The sequence below is a fragment of the Silurus meridionalis genome, chromosome 2 (genome assembly GCF_014805685.1).
Source record: "Silurus meridionalis isolate SWU-2019-XX chromosome 2, ASM1480568v1, whole genome shotgun sequence".
NCBI classification, from domain to species: Eukaryota; Metazoa; Chordata; class Actinopteri; order Siluriformes; family Siluridae; genus Silurus; species Silurus meridionalis.
In genome coordinates, this window is record NC_060885.1 from 3,447,956 (window position 1) to 3,458,631 (window position 10,676).

At 42.1% G+C, this 10,676-nt stretch overlaps 1 protein-coding gene across 1 annotated transcript in view; it reads left to right on the forward strand.

Annotated features, from left to right (window-relative positions):
- The window catches only part of vegfc (vascular endothelial growth factor c), a 64,270-nt gene that overhangs the window by 21,463 nt on the left and 32,131 nt on the right, over positions 1 to 10,676 (forward strand). Inside the window, exons 2-3 of the mRNA XM_046862231.1 lie at positions 7,303 to 7,510; positions 8,012 to 8,202. Of these exons, the coding sequence (XP_046718187.1) occupies positions 7,303 to 7,510; positions 8,012 to 8,202 (399 nt within the window). The remainder of the gene's footprint in view (positions 1 to 7,302; positions 7,511 to 8,011; positions 8,203 to 10,676) is intronic.

Here is a 10,676-nt window from a genome sequence, read left to right on the forward strand (position 1 = left end):
TGACTGTGGAAAGGAAAAACTCCCTGAGATGGTAGAAGAAACCTTGAGAGAAACCAGACAGTTCAATCATTGTTCACTGATTGGTGCTTAGATACAAAACTGTTCCTGCAAACTGTGGCCCTGAGCAATTGTAGTAGACAGTCAAAACCCATTACAGTCAAAATCCATCCATCCAAGTTCTTCAGTTGCTCAGGATCTTCATTGATCTTTAGAATCATTTGCATATTAGGCATCTTTTGGGTCATTTGGATATTAAATCATGTTACACGAAGAAGAACGACAACAGCAATGACAATCCGAATCTAGAAAATAAATGTTGTATTTTGAAGAGCGCATGCTAAAGGCTCAGTGACTCTGATGACTGATTTTAATTAATTACTTTGCTTAAAACCAAATATGGACGTCTGGAAAGCCAGGGCTCAGAGATCGAGGTGTGCGACTGGATCTTTGCGTATCAAACTCTTGCCTAAGCCGACACAGTCAATCACGATCGCTTCTCCAGGTTAAATGGCTGATGCGTAGTCACGAGAAAACAGTAATTTGTAAAGCCGTGTGCTGTGCAAGCTGAGCTTTGGAACAACAAAAACCTATAATGAGTGTTTAATAGGATTTAAAGACAAACTATTCTCAGACTGCAACAAAAGGATTTATTACATCACCGTGTGACTGAACCCGCCTGAAACTTACTTATTCTTGCTTCTAGGAAATATTTGTGTCCTCTCGGTACTAATAAAGCAACAATGAGCGCCTGTTTATAGCTCAACCTCGATGCCTTTGAGGCCGTCGTCTTGTTCCTGCTCCATGGATGACATAATGGATGAGTAAAAATAGTGCATTGTCTACTGAGACATTTCTGGACTCCTCGACCTCCGAGTCTGGAGACACGGTGAGGTGTGGAGGTTTTCGTATAGCTGGCACACACACACACACAAACACACCGCCATTTCACACGCTCCCTATTGTTCAGCGTAGGAAACGGACTGGCACGTTATCTCCACCATCAGTGCAAACAAATGGCAGGGACGAGGCCCAGGACAATAGGTTTATTCTGACCGTGCGGTGGGATCCGAGTTCCATGTGCACACTTGAGCTAGCTTAACGTGGGACCGCTTCCTACGGTTCCTACAAACGACCGGTTCCTTCATTCTGACACGATTCTTTAGAGAGTGATGAAACGCTTTGCCCGTTCCGGGTTTCCACCAGGGACCAATTACCACCAAGATCAATGATATACTATTTAAACAAACAGAGTGGATGATTATAATAAGATGATCTATATTTGATGGTGTATTATAGGAGGTGGTATCAAAAAGTTTCGAGACTCGCTTTGTTTACAAGCAACTACTTTATATCACCTTCAAATTAGTTCCCTTGCACAGCAATACAGCGCTCCCAGAGTTCCTGGAAGTCTTCTTTTCGAAGCCCGTCGAGCACCTTGTGCGATTTGCAGAACGCTGTCAAAAGGCCGAGCCGGGTCTTCACCATCGGGAAGAAGGCGAAGTCCGCAGGAGCCAAATCTGGCGAGTAGGGTGGGTGCGGAAGCGAGATCATGTGGATTGTTCTCCGATGATCATCATATACGAGTTGCTGAATGTTTTTTTGGGGGGTTGTGCTCGTTAAAGGTCTTTCTGCTCTCCATTTATGGCTGGGAAAGTCAGGTGTCCCAATACTTTTTTCCGTATAGTGTACCTGTGTATCAAATCTATGAATTCTGTAACGTTATCCTGATTGTAACTTGTGTAATCTTTCTTCATATTATTAATATTTGTATCTAGAAGTTTCTGTTACAAATTCCTAGTGTGTGTGTGTGTGTGTCTGTGAGTACACACTAAAACCCATCCTGATTCTGTTTCAGAAAATGTGAGGGCCATAAAACCATAGAACGATTTACATGGATTTCAGAAGTTTTTTTCGTATTTGCTACATTCCTTTTAGCGCTTGACTGGCAGCATTGTAGTCGAGCAAGGCATGAAATCCACAAGTCTGTTAAATGAAAGAGATCAGAGATCAGAGACGCCCGAAAACGTTTCGATTTACAACATTTGGCAGACGCCCCCCTTATCCAGAGCGACTTACAATTATCTTATTTATACAAAAAAAACCAGATGAGGGTTAAGAGGGCTTACTCAAGAGCTCAGGATCGACGGCTTGCTTGTGCTGGGATTTAAACTTATGACCTTTTGAATTCCAACATTTTATCCACTGAGCTACCCTCTTGTCCTTACACTAGATGGACAAAAATGTTGTGGACACCTAAATACTTTGAGCATCAAATTCTCCATTGGTCATGTTTTTTCCTGTTATAATAACCTCCATTCTTCTAAAAAAAGATGCTCCACTAGACTATTGTGAAGATTTTGGAAATTCATTTAGCCACAAGGGGGTTAGTAAAATCTGTAGGTTAGGTGAGGAGGCCTGGGTGCAGTGTACATGAACAAGTCCCAATGATGTTCAGTAGGGTGGAGGTCAAAGCTCTGTAGCAGGAGATCTTCCACACACTTCCAAACAAATCACAAACCTGGGGTATTATCATGTTGAAACAGGTTTGTCTTTCCTTGTTCTAGTGAAAGGAAATACTACAGCACCCAAAGACGTCCCTATATAATTGTGCCTCCAACTTTGTTTGGTTAAGACTCACACATGGCTGGAGAAGTCAGGTGTCCATATCATGTCTGCTTGATACCAAATCTGCTTGATGTAATACTGTACTCCCCTGCCCCCATTCGAAGAACGTAGGGAATCTGCACGTGTCATAATCTTGTCCTGTAATCCAATCTTGTGTAACTGCAGCAGGTTTGACTCATTAGGTTGTGTTTATACAGTTTATACGCATATACTGTGAATTCACTCATATTTCTGAACACACAGCATCCTGTAATTATTATTCTACTTTTCTTCTACCTTCTTTACCGTACATAACGAGGAGTTGTTGGCGCCGATCAGTCATGGCGCACATCCCGGAGTCTCCCAGGCGGATCTTTTTTCCGTCGCGATCCGCACACCGCATGCCGCCTGCGTATGTTTTCACACCCTGCCAAAATCCTGTCCCCCAGAGACGCTGGCCATTTCAACACACAGACGCTGGTATTTATCTCAGTACACGGACCTGCAGTCTCGCGCCAGCCGCCACCCAGTGATGCCACTTCAATCTATTACAGAGTGATTTACACTGCACAGTTTTACAGACGAGTGGAAATGCTTTCAACGCCAAACGGCTCTTATTTGTGCACGTGAAATGCATAGAGGTGCTCTGGATATCTATCTATCATCAGAAAAGACAGAAAAGTGCTTTACACATGTACTCTTACAGCAAAGTAAAACTCCTTCTTCACATAACCAAGCAATGTTGGGAAGCTAGGGGCAGCCATGATACATATTGCTGGGAGCACTGATGTTTAAGGGCCTTGCTCAGGGGCCCCAAGAACAGCAGCTTGGCAATACTAGGACTTGAACCCTCAGCCTTTCAATCAGTAACCCAGAGCCTTAACCACTAATTAAGTTTGTTGAAGTCTCTATTAATAAATAAATTGAGTCTGGTTCATTAAAGAAAAAGGATTGTATTCATTTAAAAACTGCTAAAGTGAAGCATCAGGTAAAGGATCGATCATACCATCTATATGAGAAGGGAAGGAACAAAGAAGGTTTTGGAAGCGTGCTTTTCTTGTATCATGTGAAATAGAGGGATGAGTTGAGCAGTGGTCTAGGATGAAGGGAGCGTGGTGCAGTGCTGGGTGAGAGGAGTGATGTGAGGTACAGTGTGAGGGTGAAAGGAGTTATGTGAGGTGCAGTGCTGCATGAGAGGAGTGATGAGGTACAGTGTGAGGGTGAGAGGAGTAATGTGAGGTACAGTGTGAGGGTGAGAGGAGTGATGTGAGGTGCAGTGTGAGGGTGAGAGGAGTGATGCGAGGTGCAGTGTGAGGTGAGAGGAGTGATGTGAGGTACAGTGTGAGGGTAAAAAGTGATGTGAGGTACAGTGCTGGGTGAGAGTAGTGATGTGAGGTGCAGTGTGAGGGTGAGAGGAGTGATGTGAGGTACAGTGTGAGGGTAAAAGAAGTGATGTGAGGTGCAGTGCTGGGTGAGAGTAGTGATGTGAGGTGCAGTGTGAGGGTGAGAGGTGATGTGAGGTACAGTGCTGGGTGAGAGTAGTGATGTGAGGTGCAGTGTGATGGTGAGAGGAGTGATGTGAGGTGCAGTGCTGGGTAAGGAGTGATGTGAGGTACAGTGTGAGGGTGAGAGGAGTGATGTGAGGTGCAGTGTAAGCGTGAGAGGAGTGATGTGAGGTGCAGTGTGAGGGTGAGAGGTGATGTGAGGTGCAGTGTGAGGGTGAGAGGAGTGATGTGAGGTACAGTGTGAGGTGAGAAGAGTGATGTGAGGTGCAGTGTGAGGGTGAGAGGAGTGATGTGAGGTACAGTGTCAGGGTGAAAGGAGTGATGTGAGGTGCAGTGCTGGGTGAGGAGTGATGTGAGGGTGAGAGGAGTGATGTGAGGTGCAGTGTGAGGTGAGATGAGTGATGTGAGGTACAGTGTGAGGGTGAGAGGTGATGTGAGGTGCAGTGTGAGGGTGAGATGAGTGATGTGAGGTACAGTGTGAGGGTGAGAGGAGTGATGTGAGGTGCAGTGTGAGGTGAGAGGAGTGATGTGAGGTACAGTGTGAGGGTGAGAGGAGTGATGTGAGGTGCAGTGCTGGGTGAGGAGTGATGTGAGGTGAGAGGAGTGATGTGAGGTGCAGTGTGAGGTGAGAGGAGTGATGTGAGGTGCAGTGCTGGGTGAGGAGTGATGTGAGGGTGAGAGGAGTGATGTGAGGTGCAGTGCTGGGTGAGGAGTGATGTGAGGTACAGTGTGAGGGTGAGATGAGTGATGTGAGGTGCAGAGGTTTTGTTCTGTTTTTGGCTTTTGTAAGCGAGCATCAGTGTGTTAAATTGGATGCAGGTGAAGTCTAGCAGTGAGGTGATCTGGGAGAAATTAGGATGAAAACTGATTCTAGATCAGTTCCAGAGGTCAATTATTTTGTTCTAGATTTCTGTAACTATAAAGGAACCAGGTTTTGGGTTCATATATAGTAACTAGTCACTAATATTTCCAGCAAGAAAAAAAAATCCGAGCCCAAATCCAATCCGAGGAGCGGATCCTTTTTTTTTCTGATATCTGATCCACATTTACTATAACAACCGAAAAATGATCTTTATTTTCAGATCCACCTGAGATGTACTGTTTTGACGAATGAATCTCACTCAACCCTGTAGCTAAATGTCCTGTTTGTGTTGCCGTAGTTCAGCTTCAGTGTTGATTTTAATCCGTCTGTCAGGTCTGGACAATATCTAAAGTATGTGTGCGGATTTTTTCACAAAGAAGCCATTGTACGCTAAGGGTCTGATTTACTACTGACTTTGCACGTGCATGTATACTAGTGCGAAGACACTGCAGCAAATGATCTACTAATAACATTAAAACATCCACCAGCTGCTACAAGTCTGAGGTTAGGAGACGTTCACTATTAGACACCTGGTCTTTCCAGCCATATGTGGTTCTTCACCAAATAGTTGGAGGCAAACAATTTTTCTTTGGATGCTTTTTCTTCACTTCACTACGGGAACCGAATCTGTTCCAGCATGACAATGCTGCTGTCCACAAAAGCCAGAGCCATGAAGATATGTTTAACATGGGGACGTTGGAGTGGAAGATCTCTGCTATAGAGCTATAAACCCTAATAAACACCTTGGGGATGAATTAAAACGCTATCTTCTCCCCAGACCTTCTCATCTCACCTCCAGCAGTACTGGACTTCACTAACTGGCTGAATGAATCTCACACAAATCTCCACAAGGACACTCCAACATCTAAAATTTGCCGTTCTGATAGAAACGAGATGTTCACTGACACAAATACTTACATTTGAGGGATGAACTAAGGATTTTGAGAAAAGTACAGACTTTTGTGAGGAATCCAATGTGTTGCTGTTTTTTACAAATAGTTTGAGAAGTTTTGCAAATATTAAGGAAGATTTAAAAACACTCCAAAGCAACTGAGAAAAACAGGAAGAAAACACAGTAGAACTAAAAAAATGTTGGGAAAACTCTCCATGGTTTGGTGAGTCCAGGTTTCTAAACATGGTCTGAAGACTTTTGTGGAGCACATCAGCAATCTCCACAAGGACACTCCAAAATCTAGTGGAACATCTTCCCAGAAGAGTGGAGGGTAATTTAACTGCAAATAAGGATTGAATGTAGAATGGGATGTTCAAAAAGAAGCATTGTATGGTCAGGTGTCCACAAACCTTCGTTCATAGGTCATAGGTTAAGTCTACAGTCTAAAGTATCATTTATTGATTTATTGGCATTTAATTAGCTTTAGCTTCCGTGACATTTTACAGAAATTATTGAACCAATTACTAAATATTATAGTCTTAACTGATCTCAGATGCCCCAGGTGTGTGTGTGTGTGTGTGTGTGTGTGTGTGTGTGTGAAGAACCTGAAATGGCCCGTAAATTGTGCGATTTTCGAGATTTGATTTCAGCCTGGGTTCTGCGTGTGTATACAATGACGACACACAACGACGATTCTTAGGCCACGATATACAAAACATCACACGAAGATGAAGTAGAAAACGCAAAACATTCGCGTTTCACATGTAGGCCAATCGTCTGAAATGCCTGCGACATCAATGCGGAAAAAACGATCAAAAATTAATTTACAGAATGAATTTAACACGGAATAAACCTTTACGGAATCTACCTTTACGACGACGACACCAGGCAGCCGTAAAATCGAATCCTCGTAACATTTTAAAAGCCATGCGACATTGTTATTTAATATTTCCAAGATCACGGATCGTGTAAACTGGATTTAATACCGCACTTTAAAATATATTTATTCAAAGTTTCTTCCTTTTCACATTTTTATTGCAGCATTATCATAATAATCTGTTTATTAACTTATAGGGAGAAAAACTGTAGTTTTACAGTATGTGAAATCGGACATTAATCACCCCCATATTACTGAAATGGTACGATCCTCATTTCATTCAACCTCTGCTGAGATTCGACTGTGAGATTGGTGGTTGAATATGACTCCTGCTAACAATGCATCAGGTTTTCGTCTATAATGGGGTCACTTCTAACATATATAAGAGAGGCTTTGCCTACAGAAGGAGGATCAGAAGTTCCATGACTCTAGAGGAGGTTCTGAATTGGTTGTGTTGTAAAAATGCTCATTATAATGGTTTGAAAGTGGCCTAATTTTTGGTTTGTATTTAACCCTAGGAGTTCATTGTGTAAAAACGTGTGTGTGTGTGTGTGTGTGTTAGGAGCTGTCAGAGCCCGATCTGGAGGAACAGTTGCGCTCTGCCGGCAGTGTGGACGAGTTGATGAGGTTACTCTACCCCAGCTACTGGAACATGTTAAAGTGCCACTCCAAGCGCTCCATCAATCCTCGCTTCGCTCACCGAGACCCGGACACTCGCTCCGAGGAGCTCTCCTTCGCCGCCGCCTACTTCAACCTCGACATATTTAAAAGTAAGCACCTCATTCCTTTTTCTTTAGGAGTTTTTTTGAGAGTGTTCTCAAAAAACGTTAACATCATACATTGTTCGGTGTGGGCTCCTGAATTATGTGTGAGAACACAACACTCCAGGAGTCTCCTCAAAACTCTGTATGATGTGAACATTGCTGTTGAAAACATCCATTCCCTCATCAGCCTCTGTTTGTTCTCTGTCTCGTGAAGTTAATCGAAGGGAAAAACACAGTTTGTTCTCGCAAACCTTTAAGTCACAGCTTTATTTCTGAGGCTGGAGACAGAAAACATTGTTTAATTGATTGTTATATCTTAGTGTTTGGGATGTGTTCAAATATTATATCATTAATTATAATATTATAAATTCATTTATTGTAAAATTATAAAAAAATTTAATCATTATCACAAATCAGTAATGCTATTACATTTATTTATTTATTTACTTTATTTTTTCCACTCTAACGTTTCCCGTCTTCCTGTCTGGCTGTCTCTTCATGCAACAGGTATTGAGGCAGAGTGGAGAAAGACCCTGTGCATGCCGCGCGAGGTGTGTTTAGATGTGGGGAAAGAGTTTGGGGCGGCGACAAACACCTTCTTTAAACCCCCGTGCGTGTCTGTCTACAGATGTGGAGGCTGCTGCAACAGTGAGGAGCTCCAGTGCATGAACATCAGCACCTCCTTCATCAGCAAAACGGTGAGTCTCAGTATGGTGTGTGTGTGTGTGTGTGTGTGTGTGTGTGTGTGTGTGTGTGTGTGTGTGTGTGTGTGTGTATATACATATATATATACAGTATGTGTGTGTGTGTGTGTGTGTGTGTGTGTGTGTGTGTGTATATATATATATATATATATATATACAGTGTGTGTGTGTGTGTGTGTGTGTGTGTGTGTGTGTGTATATACATATATATATACAGTGTGTGTGTGTGTGTGTGTGTGTGTGTGTGTGTGTGTGTGTGTGTGTGTGTGTGTGTGTGTGGCTCTCATGTTCCACTTTTTCTCCACTTTTGGTTACTAAACACGAAGGTTTGTGGACACCTGACCATGAGATTCATTTCTGAATTTGAACATCGCATTCCACATTTGCTGTTTATAATAAACTCCACTCTTCTGGGAAGGTGTTCCTCTAGATTTCGAGGAGGCCTGGGGTGCAGTCAGCATTCACATTCATCCCAAAGGTGTTTCAATAGTTATTAGTTTACTGGTTAATTTGTAGGTTGGTGATGTTTGAATTTCCATGCTGGTTTCTATTACGCTGGATGTTTTATAGAATATTCCCTGGATTCTCGGGATGTCGTGTCTAAATTCCCAAGTTAACTAGAACTAGTACTGAGTACTCTGGATTTCTTTTTCCATCTCATGTCTGTGTTTTGAAGATGTTTCTTTATATTTGGCTCGGAATCGTTTCAAAAAAAATAAATAATAGAAATCTCCACTCTATATATAAACCCTCTGTTTTATTTCCTTCCTCTATAAACCCTGCCTGCTTCGTGTCAGCGGGTCCATGTGAGTTCAGCCTCTTTTCTTCTTCTCCTTCTTTTCGACTTCTTTGTGTCAACACTCGCCAGACACCTGTGGCAGCTTAACCCTTCACTGTGCTACTTCTCCAAGCCGCTTTAAACAGATCTCGGGTTTCGTCTGACCCTTGTGTCACCCGCTTAAGACCAGACGCAGACTTGGAGGATTGTAAATATCCCAGTAAAAAGCTTTTATTTTGGAGAGCCCTCCAGGAACCACCTGGGAAAAGCTGTAACAAGGGAATACAGACTAGTAAATGTGAGTTTAAGTGCTTTCCAGGAATACAATCCGACTTCAGATCACTACGTCGTCTGTTCGCTTTTGCTATTGTTTTTGATTAACAGGTAGAAGCTAATGGGCCTTCAGAGAGCCTGTTCTTGCTTCCTATTCTGCTTCTGATTCTGCTTTTTCGCTCGTTTTCTTATTAATCGACTTTGTTAGGCGACCTCAAATGTTGGTATAAACCAGACCCCCTGCTTTAAGGCATGGAAAACCGATAGGGGGCGAATTTTTCCAAGCACTAAGAATCGACTTAAGTAACAGACAAAAGCCTACACGAGCTTCTGACTGGGATAGCTGCTGAAAACAAGTCCTGATGGAGACCATGGACAAGGATTTCAGAAGATTTCATTTTTTTTTAGTTGCTTTGGAGCGATTCTGAGATCAGAAATTCTCCAAACTACTCGTTCAACCTTCACTCACTTTTCTCACGTTTCTCATTGTTTTGAACATTCAATTAAATGGGATCAGTTCATTGTCATAAGGCATTGAATGAAAAAGAATTAAAGCAGCTGTAAAAATGTGTCGAGCTGAAATTTCTATTAAATAATGGATTTTTTTGTAAATGTGTTGAATTGATAAATTGTGCAGATGAATCCTGAACGTCACTAATAAAACTTCCTGAAACACCTAAATGAGCACTTTCCAAGTTTGCCTTGTAGAATTCGTTATATTTATATTGTTTTAATCTGGCGTACCAGTGTAGATTTATTCATTGCCAGAGACTCAAAGCACTTTTGTACGCCGCTCTGGATAAGGGTGTCTGCTAAATGCCGCAAATGTAAATGTAAATGAAGGTGAGTGAACAGCATCATATCGACCAATGATCGACCAGTTCTCTAAAACATGTAAAAGCTGAATCTCGTGAAGTTTCAGTTGGCGAGCAACAACACAGAATTACAATTTTTAAAAATGGATGGACAACCAAGACACGAGCGAACGCTAATACAGTAGAGTAAAAGTGTGAATCCTGTTCGGTCTTTTGTAGAAAGAATACAGAACATACAGTAATGTGGACACTCGTGCTGTTGAAATTCATAGATGCCGTACAGAAGAAATTCCATAGTTTACATCGTAGTTTACATCAGAAAACACTGAAACCGTGCGCCGTCATACTGACACAAATACTTACATTTGAAAGATGAACTGGAAAAGTACAGACTTTTGGAAGGGATCCAATGTTTTGTACTAATTGTTTTGAGAAGGTTTGCAAATATTGAGGATGATAAAAAAAAATGCTCCAAAGCAACTGAGAAAAACTTACAGAAAAAAAACCCACAGTAGAACTAAAAAAAATGTTGGGAAAACTCTTCATGGTTTGGTGAGTCCAGGTTTCTAAACATGGCCTGAAGACTCTTGTGGAGCACATCA